The sequence below is a fragment of the Oncorhynchus keta genome, unplaced genomic scaffold, assembly GCF_023373465.1.
Source record: "Oncorhynchus keta strain PuntledgeMale-10-30-2019 unplaced genomic scaffold, Oket_V2 Un_contig_16010_pilon_pilon, whole genome shotgun sequence".
In the NCBI taxonomy this organism is placed as follows: domain Eukaryota; kingdom Metazoa; phylum Chordata; class Actinopteri; order Salmoniformes; family Salmonidae; genus Oncorhynchus; species Oncorhynchus keta.
In genome coordinates, this window is record NW_026279656.1 from 241555 (window position 1) to 264000 (window position 22446).

The following is a 22446-nucleotide window of genomic DNA, read 5'->3' on the forward strand; positions in this document are numbered from 1 at the left end:
CTCTCTCTCTCTCTCTCTCTCTCTCTCTCTCTCTCTCTCTCTCTCTCTCCGTCTCTCTCTCTCTCTGTCTCTCTGTCTCTCTCTCTGTCTCTCTCTCTCTGTCCGTCTCTCTCTCTCTGTCTCTATATCTCTCTCTCTGTCTCTATATCTCTGTCTCTATATCTCTCTCTCTGTCTCTATATCTCTCTCTCTGTCTCTATATCTCTCTCTCTCTGTCAAGACATCCTAATGACACTTTGTTAGTAACAACTCTACAAAACACTCCCAAAACCCCATGCTAGGAGATACAGTCCTGTCCTCCTCACATACCGCTAGCCTGTATTTACTACCGGCCTCCCCGGCTCTTTCCCCATGCTAGGAGATACAGTCCTGTCCTCCTCACAGACCGCTAGCCTGTATTTACTACCGGCCTCCCCGGCTCTTTCCCCATGCTAGGAGATACAGTCCTGTCCTCTTCACAGACCGCTAGCCTGTATTTACTACCGGCCTCCCCGGCTCTTTCCCCATGCTAGGAGATACAGTCCTGTCCTCCTCACAGACCGCTAGCCTGTATTTACTACCGGCCTCCCCGGCTCTTTCCCCATGCTAGGAGATACAGTCCTGTCCTCCTCACAGACCGCTAGCCTGTATTTACTACCGGCCTCCCCGGCTCTTTCCCCATGCTAGGAGATACAGTCCTGTCCTCCTCACAGACCGCTAGCCTGTATTTACTACCGGCCTCCCCGGCTCTTTCCCCATGCTAGGAGATACAGTCCTGTCCTCCTCACAGACCGCTAGCCTGTATTTACTACCGGCCTCCCCGGCTCTTTCCCCATGCTAGGAGATACAGTCCTGTCCTCCTCACAGACCGCTAGCCTGTATTTACTACCGGCCTCCCCGGCTCTTTCCCCATGCTAGGAGATACAGTCCTGTCCTCCTCACAGACCGCTAGCCTGTATTTACTACCGGCCTCCCCGGCTCTTTCCCCATGCTAGGAGATACAGTCCTGTCCTCCTCACAGACCGCTAGCCTGTATTTACTACCGGCCTCCCCGGCTCTTTCCCCATGCTAGGAGATACAGTCCTGTCCTCCTCACAGACCGCTAGCCTGTATTTACTACCGGCCTCCCCGGCTCTTTCCCCATGCTAGGAGATACAGTCCTGTCCTCCTCACAGACCGCTAGCCTGTATTTACTACCGGCCTCCCCGGCTCTTTCCCCATGCTAGGAGATACAGTCCTGTCCTCCTCACAGACCGCTAGCCTGTATTTACTACCGGCCTCCCCGGCTCTTTCCCCATGCTAGGAGATACAGTCCTGTCCTCCTCACAGACCGCTAGCCTGTATTTACTACCGGCCTCCCCGGCTCTTTCCCCATGCTAGGAGATACAGTCCTGTCCTCCTCACAGACCGCTAGCCTGTATTTACTACCGGCCTCCCCGGCTCTTTCCCCATGCTAGGAGATACAGTCCTGTCCTCCTCACAGACCGCTAGCCTGTATTTACTACCGGCCTCCCCGGCTCTTTCCCCATGCTAGGAGATACAGTCCTGTCCTCCTCACAGACCGCTAGCCTGTATTTACTACCGGCCTCTTTCCCCATGCTAGGAGATACAGTCCTGTCCTCCTCACAGACCGCCCATGCTCCCCATGCTAGGAGATACAGTCCTGTCCTCCTCACAGACCGCTAGCCTGTATTTACTACCGGCCTCCCCGGCTCTTTCCCCATGCTAGGAGATACAGTCCTGTCCTCCTCACAGACCGCTAGCCTGTATTTACTACCGGCCTCCCCGGCTCTTTCCCCATGCTAGGAGTTACAGTCCTGTCCTCCTCACAGACCGCTAGCCTGTATTTACTACCGGCCTCCCCGGCTCTTTCCCCATGCTAGGAGATACAGTCCTGTCCTCCTCACAGACCGCTAGCCTGTATTTACTACCGGCCTCCCCGGCTCTTTCAAAGCACCTTTTATTATTGGAAAAGGACAATTATTTTAATGATAACTGTGTTTCTAGCTAGCCGGGCCCAGGAGATAGATGTGATGTATGGTGCTGCTGCGAGTCCAGGAGAGAAGAAGACAGGATAAAGGTTATTTTTCTCCTGTTGACAGACCGATGAAACAGGGGAGATAGCAACCTGAGGCCTCACAGCACTCCAGCCACACTGGTAACACTGGAGCACTGGACAGAAGGAACTAACTGATAGAGGAACCTGGAAATTGAAAAACGTCTAACCAAGACGTTTTAATCTCACCAGGAGAAATACAAAACTGTTTCTTTCTCGAACATTTACATAATATCTACAATTCTCACCAAGCTAAGCATTTACCTAAGTATCTCCCATTTGAACCAGATAGCCACCCATTCTGTGACAATAGTTTTTGTTTTCTTTAATTCACAATGTTGTGTTGTGTCCTGTCATGAATCACAAACAGGAAATTGAATTGAGTTGCTGTACGTTCATGTGTGTTTTCTGTTTGTTGAATTGCCTCTGTTTGTCTGTTGTTTCCTGTTGTTCTCCAGAGGCTGGAGGAGGACTGTCCTGCCATGCCCCATGCCTGTAGCTGTTCTCAGGACAGTAAAGGACCTCCCGGACCCACAGGACCTCCCGTAAAGTCCTACTACTGGCTTTATTTACTGTCTTAGGGAATAGGGTGCCCTTTTAACACACCGTTTAACACCATACAAAATCATCCTAGACAGAAAACAACACATTTAGAGACATCGTTTCTCCAGAGAGCTGTCAAGCAGGCAGGAAAAGAGACTCCAGGGGTCGACAGAAGGAAATACAAACCAGCCAATCCAAACCAGCCATTCCAAACCAGCCAATCCAAACCAGCCAATCCAAACCAGATACCTGCCACCCACCAAAAGTCATTTTGGTGAAACATTCCCGGTCTGGGGAGGGTCAATGTCACTTAGTACTGTGGATGTGTTTCCACCACAGTTGGACATGGTTAGGGGAAGGACCCCAACAGAGAGAGAGTCTTCATACATTCTGCTGGAGAGGGAGAGGGTGGGAGAGGGGGGGAGAGAGAGTCTTCATACATTCTGCTGGAGAGGGAGAGGGTGGGAGAGGGGGGGAGAGAGTCTTCATACATTCTGCTGGAGAGGGAGAGGGTGGGAGAGGGGGGGAGAGAGAGTCTTCATACATTCTGCTGGAGAGGGAGAGGGTGGGAGAGGGGGGAGAGAGAGTCTTCATACATTCTGCTGGAGAGGGAGAGGGTGGGAGAGGGGGAGAGAGAGTCTTCATACATTCTGGTGGAGAGGAGAGAGGGTGGGAGAGGGGAGAGAGAGTCTTCATACATTCTGCTGGAGAGGGAGAGGGGGGAGGGGGGGAGAGAGAGTCTTCATACATTCTGCTGGAGAGGGAGAGGGTGGGAGAGGGGGGGAGAGAGAGTCTTCATACATTCTGCTGGAGAGGGAGAGGGTGGGAGAGGGAGAGAGAGTCTTCATACATTCTGCTGGAGAGGGAGAGGGTGGGAGAGGGGGGAGAGAGAGTCTTCATACATTCTGCTGGAGAGGAGAGGGTGGGAGAGGGGGAGAGAGAGTCTTCATACATTCTGCTGGAGAGGGAGAGGGTGGGAGAGGGGGGGAGAGAGAGTCTTCATACATTCTGCTGGAGAGGGAGAGGGTGGGAGAGAGATGGAGAGAGAGAGGAGAGGGGGAGAGAGAGATGGGGGGAGAGAGAGTCTTCATACATTCTGCTGGAGAGGGAGAGGGTGGGAGAGGGGGGGAGAGAGAGTCTTCATACATTCTGCTGGAGAGGGAGAGGGTGGGAGAGGGGGGAGAGAGAGTCTTCATACATTCTGCTGGAGAGGGAGAGGGGGGAGAGAGAGTCTTCATACATTCTGCTGGAGAGGGAGAGGGGGGAGAGGGGGAGGGTGGGAGGGGGGAGAGAGTCTTCATACATTCTCTGCTGGAGAGGGGGAGAGAGGGAGAAGGGGGGAGAGAGAGTCTTCATACATTCTGCTGGAGAGGGAGAGGGTGGGAGAGGGGGGAGAGAGAGTCTTCATACATTCTGCTGGAGAGGGAGAGGGTGGGAGAGGGGGAGAGAGAGTCTTCATACATTCTGCTGGAGAGGGAGAGGGTGGGAGAGGGGGGGAGAGAGAGTCTTCATACATTCTGCTGGAGAGGGAGAGGGTGGGAGAGGGGGGAGAGAGAGTCTTCATACATTCTGCTGGAGAGGAGAGGGTGGGAGAGGGGGAGAGAGAGTCTTCATACATTCTGCTGGAGAGGGAGAGGGTGGAGAGAGGGGGGAGAGAGAGTCTTCATACATTCTGCTGGAGAGGGAGAGGGTGGGAGAGAGATGGGAGAGAGAGAGGGGAGGGGAGAGAGAGATGGGGGGGGGGGAGGGTCTTCATACATTCTGCTGGAGAGGGAGAGGGTGGGAGAGAGATGGAGAGAGAGAGGGAGAGGGGGGAGAGAGAGATTCTGGGGGGGAGAGGGTCTTCATACATTCTGCTGGAGAGGGAGAGGGTGGGGAGAGAGATGGAGAGAGGGGGGAGGGGGAGAGAGAGATGGGGGGTCTTCATACATTCTGCTGGAGAGGAGAGGGTGAGAGAGAGATGGAGAGAGAGAGAGAAGAGAGAGAGAGAGGGTAGAGGGTAGAGAGGGGGAGGGGAGAGAGAGAGAGAAACCCAGTTAGAGGATAGAGAGAGATAAACCAAGTGAGAGAAAGGAGAGAGAGAGAAACTGAGTGAGAGAGGATAGAGAGAGAGAGAGAAACTGAGTGAGAGAGGATAGAGGGTAGAGAGAGAGGGTAGAGGGTAGAGAGAGAGAGAGAGAGAAACCGAGTTAGAGAGGATAGAGAGAGAGAGAAACCAAGTGAGAGAAAGGAGAGAGAGAGAGAAACTGAGTGAGAGAGGATAGAGAGAGAGAGAAACTGAGTGAGAGAGGATAGAGGGTAGAGAGAGAGGGTAGAGGGTAGAGAGAGAGAGTAGTATGTAGAATGGTTCATCTCACTCCACGCAGCAGCAGAGGGTAGAACCTGATATGACGACACTGCAGATAAATGAGCCCATTTAGAAAGCATCGGGTCGGGTGATGTTGTGTACTCAGCTCGTTGCCAAGGGGACAATAAAACAGGTTCCAGGGCCACTACGGGGCCAACACTGTATCAACACACAGACATGTTTGAGAAAGTCATTATATGGATATGAAAGAGATTAGTCCTATCTCTGCTGTCTACACAGTTTCCACATCCATATGGTTCAGGTGGAGCCTATAGGCAGACTTTAAAACCACAATGGAGGTAGATTTCATCTGAGGTTCCTCTATAAACCAATCCTCCTTATGTTTCTGTGATCGTTGGCTCTGATCACTGTTGACCTACTAAAACCGTTGTTATAACATTAAAGCTGGACTGGTTAAAAGTGGGGCTTTGTCAAGACACAATACTCCTCGCTGAAGGTGTTGACCCCGTAGTAAAACTGTTCCTGACCTTTAATTCTATTATTCTGTAGTGTGTCTTCAATCACTGATATTATTATAACCGACTGAGCGTGTGCAGGACGTTAATCCAATTTGAGCTTGTCCTGTCTCTGCTATCACAGCCTCCAGCCATAGGAACTATTAGTACCTCGCTCCATGTCCCCGCAGGGGTGCCATTAAGGCAAACACAGGAAGAGGAAGGAAGCCTTTGAGGCCAGATGGGACAATTACCTCCAGATGCCTTCGTCAGTTAGAGCAGAGTCAGGAGGGACAGGGAGGGACGGGGATCGGGACAGGGAGGGACGGAGGGAGGGACAGGGAGGGACGGGGGGAGGGACAGGGAGGGACAGAGGGAGGGACAGGGAGGGACGGGGAGGGAGGGACAGGAAGGGACGGGGGAGGGACAGGGGGAGAGGCGGGGGGAGGGGGGAGGGACGGAGGGAGGGACAGGGAGGGACAGGGGGGGAGGGACGGAGGGAGGGACAGGGGGGGAGGGACGGGGAGGGACAGGGAGGGACGGGGGAGGGACAGGGAGGGACGGGGGGAGGGACAGGGAGGGACGGGGGAAGGACAGAGGGAGGGACGGGGGTAGGGACAGGGAAGGACGGAGGGAGGGACAGGGAGGGAGGGGGGGAGGGACAGGGAGGGGGGGAGGGGGGACAGGGAGGGACGGGGGGGAGGGGGACGGGGGGACAGGGAGGGACGGAGGCCAGTCAGATGTACAGTATGGTGTTTATGGTCTGATTCCCAGTCAGATGTACAGTATGGTGTTTATGGTCTGATTCCCAGTCAGATGGACAGTATGGTTATAGTGGTGTTTACGGTCTCCTTCCTCCCTTCCTTTCTTCCAGGGAGGTGCTGGTATCAGAGGGGCCAGGGGAGATCGAGGGGAGCCAGGCAATGTGGTAAAGTATACTATTCATCCTCCATCACACTATGCTGCTCAGTGCTTACACAAGTTGTTGTGTCCCAAATGGCACCCCCGTTCTCTCTATAGTGCACTACTTTGGATCAGGGCTCTGGTGAAAAGAAGGACACTACATTGGAAATAGGGTACCATTTGGGACACAGATAGAGGGACTCCATCCCAATACAGCTCAGTGTTTCCACAGTAACACATACTGGAGGGGCTCCATCACAATACATCTCAGTGTTTCTATAGTAACACATACTGGAGGGGCTCCATCACAATACATCTCAGTGTTTCTATAGTAACACATACTGGAGGGGCTCCATCCCAATACAGCTCAGTGTTTCTATAGTAACACATACTGGAGGGGCTCCATCACAATACATCTCAGTGTTTCCATAGTAACACATACTGGAGGGGCTCCATCCCAATACAGCTCAGTGTTTCCATAGTAACACATACTGGAGGGGCTCCATCACAATACATCTCAGTGTTTCCATAGTAACACATACTGGAGGGGATCCATCCCAATACAGCTCAATGTTTCCATAGTAACACATACTGGAGGGCCTCCATCACAATACATCTCAGTGTTTCCATAGTAACACATACTGGAGGGGATCCATCCCAATACAGCTCAGTGTTTCCATAGTAACACATACTGGAGGGTCTCCATCCCAATACAGCTCAGTGTTTCCACAGTAACACATACTGGAGGGTCTCCATCCCAATACAGCTCAGTGTTTCTATAGTAACACATACTGGAGGGGCTCCATCACAATACAGCTCAGTGTTTCCATAGTAACACATACTGGAGGGTCTCCATCCCAATACAGCTCAGTGTTTCTATAGTAACACATACTGGAGGGGCTCCATCCCAATACAGCTCAGTGTTTCTATAGTAACACATACTGGAGGGGCTCCATCACAATACAGCTCAGTGTTTCTATAGTAACACATACTGGAGGAGATCCATCCCAATACAGCTCAGTGTTTCCATAGTAACACATACTGGAGGGAATCCATCCCAATACAGCTCAGTGTTTCCACAGTAACACATACTGGAGGGTCCCAATACAGCTCAGTGTACAGACCACTACATAGACTGACCAGGGGAAAGCTATGAACCCTTATTGATGTCGCTTGTTAAATCCAGATTTTTAAGCCTTGAGACAATTGAGATATGGATTGTGTATGTGTGCCATTCAGAGGGTTAAAGGGCAAGACAAAATATGTAAGTGCCTTTGAATGGGGTCTGGTAGTAGGTGTCAGGCGCACCGGTTTGGGTCAAGAACTTCAACGTTGCTGGGTTTTTCACGCTCAACAGTTTCCCATGTGTATCAAGACTGGTCCACCACCCAAAGGCCATCCAGCCAATAATAGCTGTGGGAAGCATTAGAGTCAACATGGGGGGTGTGATCTTAATATTTTATAGCAGCTCAGTGCTTCCACAGTAACACGTACTCTGGCTACAGTACGTGAGGGGCCACCTAGAACATAAAGAATAAGAATGGAATTTCCTCCAATAAATGGCCTGAATCAACGGCTGAGATGTGGAGATACATAAATATGCAACGTAACGTGCAATTCTGTTATTTTAGGAGGATGTCTCTGTTTTCACACACTAAGTGAACCTCGCCGTGTCGTTCTGGCTTCATGCCAGCAGTCTTCATGTCGAAGCCAGGAGAGGCTTGTGTCGGTTGTAGTTAAACAGGATCATTTTACTTGGACTGTAGTTTCAGGAGTACGCTGAAACCTTGTTATTCCAGTTCTCTCTGTGTCTGACTCAGACCTGGGTTCAAATACTATTTGAAATCATTTAAAATACTACAGCTGTTGCTCGGTTTGACCTTGTTGCAATGGAATTGCCTGTTGCAATGGAACCAATTACAAAAGTCCCAAAAGCGCAAACCCCACCCATCTGGCATTCAAACCCCACCCATCTGGCATTCAAACCCCACCCATCTGGCATTCAAACCCAGCCCACCTAGCATGCAAACCCCACCCATCTGTCATTCAAACCCAGTCCATCTGGCATTCAAACCCCACCCATCTGGCATTCAAACCCCACCCATCTGGCATTCAAACCCCACCCATCTGGCATTCAAACCCCACCCATCTGGCATTCAAACCCCACCCATCTGGCATTCAAACCCCACCCATCTGGCATTCAAACCCCACCCATCTGGCATTCAAACCCCACCCATCTGGCATTCAAACCCCACCCATCTGGCATTCAAACCCCACCCATCTGGCATTCAAACCCCATCCATCTGGCATTCAAACCCCATCCATCTGGCATTCAAACCCCACCCATCTGGCATTCAAACCCCACCCATCTGGCATTCAAACCCCACCCATCTGGCATTCAAACTCAGCCCATCTGGCATTCAAACCCCACCCATCTGGCATTCAAACCCCACCCACCTGGCATTCAAACCCAGCCCATCTGGCATTCAAACCCAGCCCATCTGGCATTCAAACCCAGCCCATCTGGCATTCAAACCCCGCCCATCTGGCATTCAAACCCCACCCATCTGGCATTCAAACCCCACCTACCTGGCATTCAAACCCCACCCACCTGGTATTCAAACCCAGCCCATCTGGCATTCAGACCCCACCCACCTGGCATTCAAACCCAGCCCATCTGGCATTCAGACCCCGCCCACCTGACACTAAATCAAACTCTCAAAGTATTTTAAACATTTCAAATAGTGTTTGAACCCAGGTTTGGTAAATGGGACAGTCCCCTCTCTCCGTCTGTTTGACTGCTTTATCAGCCTCTAAGGCTGCAGGCTGCAGGCCTCTCCAGTCCCTCTGCTTCCAGCCCAGTTTAACACTGGCAGCTCGCTAACAAAGTTACAACAGATGTGAACGGCGAGGCCATGCTAGAAACAGATTTCATTATGGTGCCAAACAAACCCAACCCAGGACGGCTGTAATCTCATTTCAAATGTACTGTTGGGTATTGGCTAAAATACATGCTAATTTGCATCCTATTCCCTATATAGTGCACTACTTTTGACCAAAGCCCAATGGTGCCATTTGGGACACAGCCTAAATCAATTTCCTCGAGCACAGTCCCCAATGTAAACTCCATTCTAATGAGTGTGCTCGGAGAACGGTCATGTGGGCTACCCGTTGTACTTTGTCTTAACTTTATGAATATCACATTTATGTGTGGAGCGAGAGACCCAAGGCAACGGCATTGTGTTTTTAGAAGGAAGGCTGCCAGACAGTAGCTCTAAAACCTGATGTCCAAACTTGGACGTTGAAGACACAGAACATATTGATCACCAGAGAGAAGACCTAACAAACTTTTAGTTCAATTAAATTTTATGGTAACAGGTCGGGCGGTTAATCAACTCTGTTGATACGTTACATTACGGTATGCTTTACAAATGTGTTCTAAAGGTTTTTAAAGTCGTTTATAGACTATTGATCAGTTTATCAGTTGAAATATAGTTTATAAATCAGTAAGGAAACAGCCATGAGTCATTGGTTAATATTGTGTGATTTTAAATAAATGGTCTGTCTTCTCCAGGGGCCTCAAGGACTAGTTGGTGATAAAGGTCCTCCTGGACCACAGGGCCCCCCTGGTCCTCAAGGGCCTAGTGGACATTCCATCCAGGGACCACCGGTAAGATATGACCTATAACCCTGGTCCTCAAGGGCCTAGTGGACATTCCATCCAGGGACCACCGGTAAGATATGATATATGACCTATAACCCTGGACCTGAGGGGTCTAGTGGACATTCCATCCAGGGACCACCGGTAAGATATGATATATGACCTATAACCCTGGTCCTGAGGGGTCTAGTGGACATTCCATCCAGGGACCACCGGTAAAATACAGTATATATAATATCTTATGTTCATATATATATAGTACACTCAGAGTATATATGAACATAAGTTATGATACAGTATATAGCCTGTATATAAACATGAGATATGATACAGTATATAGCCTGTATATAAACATGAGATATGATACAGTATATAGCCTGTATATAAACATGCGATATGATACAGTATATAGCCTGTATATAAACATAAGATATGATACAGTATATCGCCAGTATATAAACATGATATATGATACAGTATATAGCCTGTATATAAACATAAGATATGATACAGTATATAGCCTGTATATAAACATGAGATATGATACAGTATATAGCCAGTATATAAACATGAGATATGATACAGTATATAGCCTGTATATAAACATAAGATATGATACAGTATATAGCCTGTATATAAACATGAGATATGATACAGTATATAGCCAGTATATAAACATGAGATATGATACAGTATATAGCCAGTATATAAACATGATATATGATACAGTATATAGCCAGTATATAAACATGAGATATGATACAGTATATAGCCTGTATATAAACATGATATATGATACAGTATATAGCCTGTATATAAACATGAGATATGATACAGTATATAGCCAGTATATAAACATGATATATTATACAGTATATAGCCTGTATATAAACATGAGATATGATACAGTATATAGCCAGTATATAAACATGAGATATGATACAGTATATAGCCAGTATATAAACATAAGATATGATACAGTATATAGCCTGTATATAAACATGAGATATGATACAGTATATAGCCAGTATATAAACATGATATATGATACAGTATATAGCCAGTATATAAACATGAGATATGATACAGTATATAGCCTGTATATAAACATGATATATGATACAGTATATAGCCTGTATATAAACATGAGATATGATACAGTATATAGCCTGTATATAAACATGAGATATGATACAGTATATAGCCTGTATATAAACATGCGATATGATACAGTATATAGCCTGTATATAAACATAAGATATGATACAGTATATCGCCAGTATATAAACATGATATATGATACAGTATATAGCCTGTATATGAACATGAGATATGATACAGTATATAGCCTGTATATAAACATGAGATATGATACAGTATATAGCCAGTATATAAACATGAGATATGATACAGTATATAGCCAGTATATAAACATGAGATATGATACAGTATATAGCCTGTATATAAACATAAGATATTATACAGTATATAGCCTGTATATGAACATGAGATATGATACAGTATATAGCCAGTATATAAACATGAGATATGATACAGTATATAGCCTGTATATAAACATGAGATATGATACAGTATATAGCCAGTATATAAACATGAGATATGATACAGTATATAGCCAGTATATAAACATGAGATATGATACAGTATATAGCCAGTATATAAACATGAGATATGATACAGTATATAGCCAGTATATAAACATGAGATATGATACAGTATATAGCCAGTATATAAACATAAGATATGATACAGTATATAGCCAGTATATAAACATGAGATATGATACAGTATATAGCCAGTATATAAACATGAGATATGATACAGTATATAGCCAGTATATAAACATGATATATGATACAGTATATAGCCAGTATATAAACATGAGATATGATACAGTATATAGCCTGTATATAAACATGAGATATGATACAGTATATCGCCAGTATATAAACATGAGATATGATACAGTATATAGCCAGTATATAAACATGAGATATGATACAGTATATAGCCTGTATATAAATATATGCCATTTAGCTGACGCTTTTATCCAAAGCGACTTACAGTCATATGATATATGATACAGTATATAGCCTGTATATGAACATGAGATATGATACAGTATATAGCCTGTATATAAACATGAGATATGATACAGTATATAGCCTGTATATAAACATGAGATATGATACAGTATATAGCCAGTATATAAACATGAGATATGATACAGTATATAGCCTGTATATAAACATGAGATATGATACAGTATATAGCCTGTATATAAACATGAGATATAAGCCACATGAGATATGATACAGTATATAGCCTGTATATGAACATGAGATATGATACAGTATATAGCCTGTATATAAACATGAGATATGATACAGTATATAGCCTGTATATAAACATGAGATATGATACAGTATATAGCCAGTATATAAACATGAGATATGATACAGTATATAGCCTGTATATAAACATGAGATATGATACAGTATATAGCCAGTATATAAACATGAGATATGATACAGTATATAGCCTGTATATAAACATGAGATATGATACAGTATATAGCCAGTATATAAAAATAAGATATGATACAGTATATAGCCTGTATATAAACATAAGATATGATACAGTATATAGCTTGTATATAAACATGAGATATGATACAGTATATAGCCTGTATATAAACATGAGATATGATACAGTATATAGCTTGTATATAAACATGATATATGATACAGTATATAGCCTGTATATGAACACGTCTGCCTCTGGTTAAAATGTGGTCCATAACAGTGTGACTAATGTACAGTCAATCATTTGCAAACCATTCCATCTACCCACTGGCTTTGTATGAAATGACAAAATGACAAAGGAATGAATGATAAAGAGGTTGTTTTTCTCTCATGTCCATTTGTGTTTCAGGGGGGTGATGGTGAAAAGGGAGAGAAGGGAGATGTTGGTTTACCAGGACCTCAGGTGAGTAAAGACACATATATACCTCATCTCCATTTTGTTTTCCTCTCCTGAGTCCCACAGAGACACTGTGCTGTGACTAGTGATTACTACCTCCACAGAGACACTGTGCTGTGACTAGTGATTACTACCTCCCACAGAGACACTGTGCTGTGACTAGTGATAACTACTCCCACAGAGACACTGTGTTGAGACTAGTGATTACTACTCCCACAGAGACACTGTGTTGAGACTAGTGATTACTACTCCCACAGAGACACTGTGTTGAGACTAGTGATTACTACCTCCACAGAGACACTGTGTTGAGACTAGTGATTACTACCTCCACAGAGACACTGTGTTGAGACTAGTGATTACTACTCCCACAGAGACACTGTGTTGAGACTAGTGATTACTACCTCCACAGAGACACTGTGTTGAGACTAGTGATTACTACCTCCACAGAGACACTGTGTTGAGACTAGTGATTACTGCCCCGTTGTGGTGGAAGAGTCCCGACTTTCTGCATTTTGTCAGAACCCCTAAGAGTACACAGTAGAGGGGTTTCTTTCCGGAAGCTACCTTCAAGGACCTGCTGTCATCTACACCAGCCACAGAGAATATATGGCTGCATCCAAAATGGCACCCTATTCCCTGAGTGGTGCAGTTAGAGTGCTGCAAAGGTCAAAGGGTTCCATTTGGAACGCACGCCATCGTACCTCCGGAACATCCATTACAGAGCTCTTTGCCTCTCTCTGTCTCTCACCATCGTACCTCCGGAACATCCATTACAGAGCTCTTTGCCTCTCTGTCTCTCACCATCGCACCTCCGGAACATCCATTACAGAGCTCTTTGCCTCTCTCTGTCTCTCACCATCGCACCTCCGGAACATCCATTACAGAGGTCTTTGCCTCTCTCTGTCTCTCACCATCACACCTCCGGAACATCCATTACAGAGGTCTTTGCCTCTCTCTGTCTTTCACCATCGCACCTCCGGAACATCCATTACAGAGCTCTTTGCCTCTCTCTGTCTTTCACCATCGCACCTCCGGAACATCCATTACAGAGGTCTTTGCCTCTCTCTGTCTTTCACCATCACACCTCCGGAACATCCATTACAGAGGTCTTTGCTGTCTTTCACCATCGCACCTCCTGTCTTTCACCTCTCTGTCTTTCACCATCACACCTCCGGAACATCCATTACAGAGGTCTTTGCCTCTGTCTGTTCACCATCACACCTCCGGAACATCCATTACAGAGGTCTTTGCCTCTCTCTGTCTTTCACCATCACACCTCCGGAACATCCATTACAGAGGTCTTTGCCTCTCTCTGTCTTTCACCATCACACCTCCGGAACATCCATTACAGAGGTCTTTGCCTCTCTCTGTCTTTCACCATCACACCTCCGGAACATCCATTACAGAGGTCTTTGCCTCTCTCTGTCTTTCACCATCACACCTCCGGAACATCCATTACAGAGGTCTTTGCCTCTCTCTGTCTTTCACCATCACACCTCCGGAACATCCATTACAGAGGTCTTTGCCTCTCTCTGTCTTTCACCATCACACCTCCGGAACATCCATTACAGAGGTCTTTGCCTCTCTCTGTCTTTCACCATCACACCTCCGGAACATCCATTACAGAGGTCTTTGCCTCTCTGTCTTTCACCATCACACCTCCGGAACATCCATTACAGAGTCTTTGTCTTTTCACCCTCTCTCTGTCTTTCACCATCACACCTCCGGAACATCCATTACAGAGGTCTTTGCCTCTCTCTGTCTTTCACCATCACACCTCCGGAACATCCATTACAGAGGTCTTTGCCTCTCTGTCTTTCACCATCACACCTCCGGAACATCCATTACAGAGGTCTTTGCCTCTCTGTCTTTCACCATCACACCTCCGGAACATCCATTACAGAGGTCTTTGCCTCTCTGTCTTTCACCATCACACCTCCGGAACATCCATTACAGAGGTCTTTGCCTCTCTGTCTTTCACCATCACACCTCCGGAACATCCATTACAGAGGTCTTTGCCCTCTCTGTCTTTCACCATCACACCTCCGGAACATCCATTACAGAGGTCTTTGCCTCTCTCTGTCTTTCACCATCACACCTCCGGAACATCCATTACAGAGGTCTTTGCCCTCTCTGTCTTTCACCATCACACCTCCGGAACATCCATTACAGAGGTCTTTGCCTCTCTCTGTCTTTCACCATCACACCTCCGGAACATCCATTACAGAGGTCTTTGCCTCTCTCTGTCTTTCACCATCACACCTCCGGACATCCATTACAGAGGTCTTTGCCTCTCTGTCTTTCACCATCACACCTCCGGAACATCCATTAGGTCTTTGCTCTCTGTCTTTCACCATCACACCTCCGGAACATCCATTACAGAGCTCTTTGCCTCTCTCTGTCTCTCACCATCACACCTCCGGAACATCCATTACAGAGGTCTTTGCCTCTCTATCTTTCACCATCACACCTCCGGAACATCCATTACAGAGGTCTTTGCCTCTCTCTGTCTTTCACCATCACACCTCCGGAACATCCATTACAGAGCTCTTTACCTCTCTGTCTTTCACCATCACAACTCCGGAACATCCATTACAGAGGTCTTTGCCTCTCTGTCTTTCACCATCACACCTCCGGAACATCCATTACAGAGCTCTTTGCCTCTCTATCTTTCACCATCACCAGCCACAATATACAGTAAATACAATATAACCCTTGTCATGAGCTCTACCCTCTCCTCTCATTTACAACCTGACAGTGAAAAATGCATGGGAAGCCACTTCAATGAATAGCAAAGTATGTGTGTCTGAGTGGGGATGGTAGAGCAGGGGGGAGCAATGCATCTAACTGATGCATTGCTTAGCAACCCTTAACCACCATTCTTAGTCTCTAGGGTTGATTTATCCTGGATTTCTGGTAGAGAGGACCAGAGTGACTGGTAGGGTCTGGTAGAGTGGACCGGAGTGACTGGTAGGGTCTGGCTGGTGGTAGAGAGGACCAGAGGGACTGGTGGGGTTTGTCTGGTGGTAGAGAGGACCAGAGTGACTGGTAGGGTCTAGTAGAGTGGACCAGAGTGACTGGTAGGGTCTGGCTGGTGGTAGAGAGGACCAGAGTGACTGGTAGGGTCTGGTAGAGAGGACCAGAGTGACTGGTAGGGTCTGGTAGAGAGGACCAGAGTGTGACTGGTAGGGTCTAGTACAGTGGACCAGAGTGACTGGTAGGGTCTGGTAGAGAGGACCAGAGTGACTGGTAGGGTCTGGTAGAGTGGACCGGAGTGACTGGTAGGGTCTGGCTGGTGGTAGAGAGGACCAGAGGGACTGGTGGGGTTTGTCTGGTGGATGAGAAATATGAACACTTAATCTGTTGGCCTTGCTGATTCTGCTCTCTGCCTCTCTCTTCATAGCCATTACCACATCTCTCAGAGCCAGGATGGGGACTGTGTGTGTGTGTGTGTGTGTGTGTGTGTGTGTGTGTGTGTGTGTGTGTGTGTGTGTGTGTGTGTGTGTGTGTGTGTGTGTGTGTGTGTGTGTGTGTGTGTGTGTGTGTGTGTGTGTGTGTGTGTGTGTGTGTGTGTGTATAGCTGACAGGGAAGATATCAGGGCTGGTGGTTGTTTGTGCCAGGATCTGGTCTTACAGCACAACATTAATCACACCCCTCCTCTCCACTACTCTCCCCTCCCTTCCCTTCCCCTGCATAATGTCCCCACCTTTCATTGATATGCTTTACGACCACTCTTGTAAAGTTGTGGCAGAAGATACATATTTTATAACCTCCTAGCTAAGTTATGATTATGTTTGGAATGGGCTGGGTGAGTTGTAGGAGACTGGATACACACAGCAGAGCTTTGGCAGGTGTTGAGATGTTCACCAGTCAGACCTGAATGAATAAGGTTTCTCATGTTGTGAATGAGATGTTCACCATAGACCTTAATTAATAAGGTTTCTCATGTTGTGAATGAGATGTTCACCAGTCAGACCTGAATGAATAAGGTTTCTCATGTTGTGAATGAGATGTTCACCAGTCAGACCTGAATGAATAAGGTTTCTCATGTTGTGAATGAGATGTTCACCAGTCAGACCTGAATGAATAAGGTTTCTCATGTTGTGAATGAGATGTTCACCAGTCAGACCTGAATGAATAAGGTTTCTCATGTTGTGAATGAGATGTTCACCAGTCAGACCTGAATGAATAAGGTTTCTCATGTTGTGAATGAGATGTTCACCAGTCAGACCTGAATGAATAAGGTTTCTCATGTTGTGAATGAGATGTTCACCAGTCAGACCTGAATGAATAAGGTTTCTCATGTTGTGAATGAGATGTTCACCAGTCAGACCTGAATGAATAAGGTTTCTCATGTTGTGAATGAGATGTTCACCAGTCAGACCTGAATGAATAAGGTTTCTCATGTTGTGAATGAGATGTTCACCAGTCAGACCTGAATGAATAAGGTTTCTCATGTTGTGAATGAGATGTTCACCAGTCAGACCTGAATGAATAAGGTTTCTCATGTTGTGAATGAGATGTTCACCAGTCAGACCTGAATGAATAAGGTTTCTCATGTTGTCAATCACTTTGACTCTGTATTTGTGTTCTATTTTGCAGGGTGTTGGTGGATCTCCTGGCGGATCAGGAAGAGACGGACCAGTTGGACAGAGGGTAACAGTCTATTCATTTTGTTTGACTTACAGATTCATTATTTCCATTATGTATTGTGTGTTTATTCTGTTCGTGTGACCTGCTCAAAGCCTGAACGCCCTGAGCTCTTTAGCTCAATTTTAAATATTAAAGTCAAATAGTATTTTCTTTCTATTTTGAAGCCCGTAATTCTGTTTCCTTCCTCACAACGAACATAACACTGACGTTTTTATGTCACGATGCTTTAAATCGCTGGCTTAAAGCTCACGAGATGTTCACAGAATGCTGTTTTGATTTACCTATGAATCAATTTCATGTCTCATACTCTGACACGGCACTTAAAATAAATGTGCTGTAAATAAATGAGTTATGAGAGATGCCTCCTTCATAATACACGTTTTTTTATCCCAAAGACTGACGAAAGCAACACAGACTGCTACATCAACAGGACGGTTTTAGGGTCAATTTACCTGACATTAAGTCACCTAAAGGCCCAATGATGTTACCATGTGATTTTCACTTTTCCACTGCCAGTATATCTCATCAGAATCTGCTTTGGTATCACACAAGCTTCTGCAACAGATATGGAAAGGAAAACACCAGTATAAAGTGATATGGAATCTCCATCTTGTTATCCACTCATGGCCCGGCTCCTCAACGACAGCCATAAGCTGACGACTCCCAAGATCCTCTAAGAACTTCTAAAATTCCTATTCAAACCACGACAGCTCTTTCTATCACTCTCAAGGGTCAACACTGTTATCTAGATGTATACACGCCATGGATAATGATGGTGACGATGATGATGATGACGATGATGGTGTGATGATGATGATGATGATGATGATGATGATGATGATGATGATGATGATGATGATGATGATGGTGATGATGATGATGATGATGGTGACGATGATGATGATGGTGACGATGATGATGACGATGATGATGGTGACGATGATGATGATGGTGACGATGATGATGGTGACGATGATGATGATGATGGTGACGATGATGATGATGATGGTGATGATGATGATGATGGTGATGATGATGGTGATGATGATGATGATGATGGTGATGATGATGATGATGATGACGCTTACAGCTAAAATGTTACAAATCATCTTAAGAGTAATTTTCATGAAGAATGGAACACTTTGCTGTACTGTAAATGATAGTGCCTGATTGGTCCATTCCCTGTAATATTGGCCAGTTGCCAAGGACTCTGGCAACTGGCCAATACGTAGCTGTACACCTCAGAACCCATGAAGCTGTAGATGTATGAGATTGTAACATCTTTAAAGATGCCAAGAGAGATCAGAACAGAAAAACAATAGCCTCCTCTTGGGAATCAGTTACAGCAACACAGGACATAATTCATCACGAAAGCCTTCTTCTCTGAATTAACTCTCTGTGACTAAACAAGACCAGGGATTTCCTTAGTCATTATTGGAAAAGGTCCCATTTTTGTGTGTTTATTTTACTTAATTATTACATAACCACAGTTTGACACAGTTAGGTGACACTGATTCTCTATGTTGATAAATCACAGTTCTGGGTCTGCTCTTCTTTATGGAGGAGCCCCTATGTCCACCTCCAGCCCCACTCCACAGCCCATCTTGGCGTTCACTAGTCCCCATTCCAGCCCCACTCCACAGCCCCTCTTGGCGTTCACTAGTCCCCATTCCAGTCCCACTCCACAGCCCATCTTGGCGTTCACTAGTCCCCATTCCAGCCCCACTCCACAGCCCCACTTGGCGTTCACTAGTCCCCATTCCAGCTCCAGCCCCACTCCACAGTCCCCATTCACAGCTCCAGTCCCCCACTCCCACAGCCCCTCTTGGCGTTCACTTGGCGTTCAGTCCCCATTCCAGCTCCAGCCCCACTCCACAGCCCCTCTTGGCGTTCACTAGTCCCCCATTCCAGCCCCACTCTCACAGCCCCACTCCACAGCCCCTCTTGGCGTTCACTAGTCCCCATTCCAGCCCCACTCCCACAGCCCCTCTCCAGCCCCACTCCCACAGCGTTCACTAGTCCCCATTCCACAGCCCCATCTCCCCCAGCCCCACTCCCAGCCCCTCTTGGCGTTCACTAGTCCCCATTCCAGCTCCAGCCCCAGCCCCTCTTGGCTTGACCTTCAGCCCCAGCCCCACAGCCCCACTCCACAGCCCCACTGGCCACAGCCCACAGCCCATCTCCACAGCCCCACTCCACAGCCCCATCTTGGCGTTCACTAGTCCCCATTCCAGCTCCAGCTTGTCCCACTCCAGCTCCAGCCCCACTCCACAGCCCCTCTTGGCGTCCACAGCCCCACTCCCACAGCCCCACTCCACAGCCCCACTCCACAGCCCCACTCCACAGCCCCACTCCACAGCCCATCTTGGCATTCACTAGTCCCCATTCCAGCTCCAGCCCTGCTTTCTGGCCCTTCCTCTAGCTTGACCTTCAAAAGGCCTCACTCTAGAGCCTCGTTATGAGGTTTTACTGGGAGGTGGTTACTGCTTGACTGGGGTTGACTCCCACACTGGGGGACTGGTCATGTCCCACTCTGGCAAAGAGAATGGGCTTGGAAGCGTGCCATGCTGAACAACAGAAAACCATAGAAAAGACAAGCCATAGCTCATAGATGAGGATTTGTGTTGGTTATGTGCCCATGAGGAACACTTTCTCTAATTGGCTTGTCCTGAAACACTCCTTGGGTTGTAGTGCAACTTTCAGTCGGTTCAATGGGGCTCCCAGTGGCGCAGCGGATTCTAAGGCACTGCATCTCAGTGCTAGAGGCGTCACTACAGACACCCGGACGTGATTGGGCGTCCCATAGGGCGGTGCACAATTGGCCGGGGTAGGCTGTCATTGTAAAATAAGAATTTGTTCTTAACTGACTTGCCTAGTTAAATAAAAGTGAAATAAAAATGTTTTTCCAGTCAAGCATCCGTTTAGTTGTGATGTGAACCTTGACAGACATTACGTTTTGAAGCAAGGACAGGCACATGGTTGTTGACATCACTCTGGCAATTTACAAGGAAATTGAAAATGACAACTTTTGGAAGTTAAAACCATGTCGTGACAGATTGTGTGATTCTATCTTCATTTACTCCAATCCAAATGATTGCAGATTCTATCTATCTTCATTTAATCGAGTTGAACTGCTATGTAAGCAGATTGGGTGATTCTATCTTCATTTAATCGAGTTGAACTGCCATGTAAGCAGATTGGGTGATTCTATCTTCATTTAATCGAGTTGAACTGCTATGTAAGCAGATTGGGTGATTCTATCTTCATTTAATCGAGTTGATCTGCTATGTAAGCAGATTGGGTGATTCTATCTTCATTTAATCGAGTTGAACTGCTATGTAAGCAGATTGCGTGATTCTATCTTCATTTAATCGAGTTGAACTGCCATGTAAGCAGATTGGGTGATTCTATCTTCATTTAATCAAGTTGAACTGCTATGTAAGCAGATTTGGGGATTGTCCTCTATTGAATCATTGACTGGAGTTCAACCATGCTGCACTGTAATAGCCTGGAATACAAACTGAATATCACCCTGTTTCACTATAATGAAACAACTAATGAAATGGATTGATATTCAGTTTGAATACCAGACTAGCACCATGATGCCTTCTCACCCGCTTTCCTACTTGAGCCATTCATCTGTGTGTCTGAAAGCTTCAGAATAAGTCTGGCTGGTTGAGTACGGTATCTCACGGACTCTTACGGTTTGTCACTGTAAGTGTGGATACCGTAGCCAGCTCCCAGAGGTCAGCCAGACAAACATAACAAACCATTTTTAGCGCTGACTTGCTTACTCTTACTGTACACATTATCCTACCATTATCATTAGTGTTGTTCTGGAGGGTTTCAGGCTATTTGGTTTTAACGAAGGATCTCTGCAGAATTCATTGGTGTTTTGATAATGGGAGGTTATGTTCAGTGTTTAGACTACTGCTAACTGTATGAAGTGCAGTAGTTTGTGTTGATCCTGTCTGTTCTGATCTAAGAGACTGTCTGGAAAGCAGTAGTTTATGTGTTGATCCTGTCTGTTCTGATCTAAGAGACTGCCTGGAAAGCAGTAGTTTGTGTTGATCCTGTCTGTTCTGATCTAAGAGACTGTCTGGAAAGCAGTAGTTTATTTATTGATCCTGTCTGTTCTGATCTAAGAGACTGTCTGGAAAGCAGTAGTTTGTGTTGATCCTGTCTGTTCTGATCTAAGAGACTGTCTGGAAAGCAGTAGTTTATTTATTGATCCTGTCTGTTCTGATCTAAGAGACTGTCTGGAAAGCAGTAGTTTGTGTTGATCCTGTCTGTTCTGATCTAAGAGACTGTCTGGGAAAGCAGTAGTTTATTTATTGATCCTGTCTGTTCTGATCTAAGAGACTGTCTGGAAAGCAGTAGTTTGTGTTGATCCTGTCTGTTCTGATCTAAGAGACTGTCTGGAAAGCAGTAGTTTGTGTTGATCCTGTCTGTTCTGATCTAAGAGACTGTCTGGAAAGCAGTAGTTTATTGTTGATCCTGTCTGTTCTGATCTAAGAGACTGTCTGGAAAGCAGTAGTTTGTATTGATCCTGTCTGTTCTGATCTAAGAGACTGTCTGGAAAGCAGTAGTTTGTGTTGATCCTGTCTGTTCTGATCTAAGAGACTGTCTGGGAAAGCAGTAGTTTGTGTTGATCCTGTCTGTTCTGATCTAAGAGACTGTCTGGAAAGCAGTAGTTTGTGTTGATCCTGTCTGTTCTGTTGTCTAAGAGACTGTCTGGAAAGCTGTAGTTTGTGTTGATCCTGTCTGTTCTGATCTAAGAGATCTGTCTGGAAAGCAGTAGTTTGTGTTGATCCCTGTCTGTTCTGATCTGAGACTGTCTGGGAA

At 46.1% G+C, this 22446-nt stretch overlaps 1 protein-coding gene across 2 annotated transcripts in view; it reads left to right on the forward strand.

The window, feature by feature from the left end:
• Window positions 1-17720, forward strand: part of LOC118379382 (collagen alpha-1(XIV) chain-like) — a 208860-nt gene extending 191140 nt beyond the window's left edge. For both annotated transcript variants that reach the window (XM_052502717.1, XM_052502716.1), the window contains exons 31-35: window positions 2494-2580; window positions 6255-6308; window positions 9858-9953; window positions 12900-12953; window positions 17551-17720. In XM_052502717.1, coding sequence (XP_052358677.1) covers window positions 2494-2580; window positions 6255-6308; window positions 9858-9953; window positions 12900-12953; window positions 17551-17682 — 423 coding nt within the window. In that variant the 3' untranslated portion in view covers window positions 17683-17720. The remainder of the gene's footprint in view (window positions 1-2493; window positions 2581-6254; window positions 6309-9857; window positions 9954-12899; window positions 12954-17550) is intronic.
• The last annotated feature ends 4726 nt before the right edge of the window (window positions 17721-22446 follow it).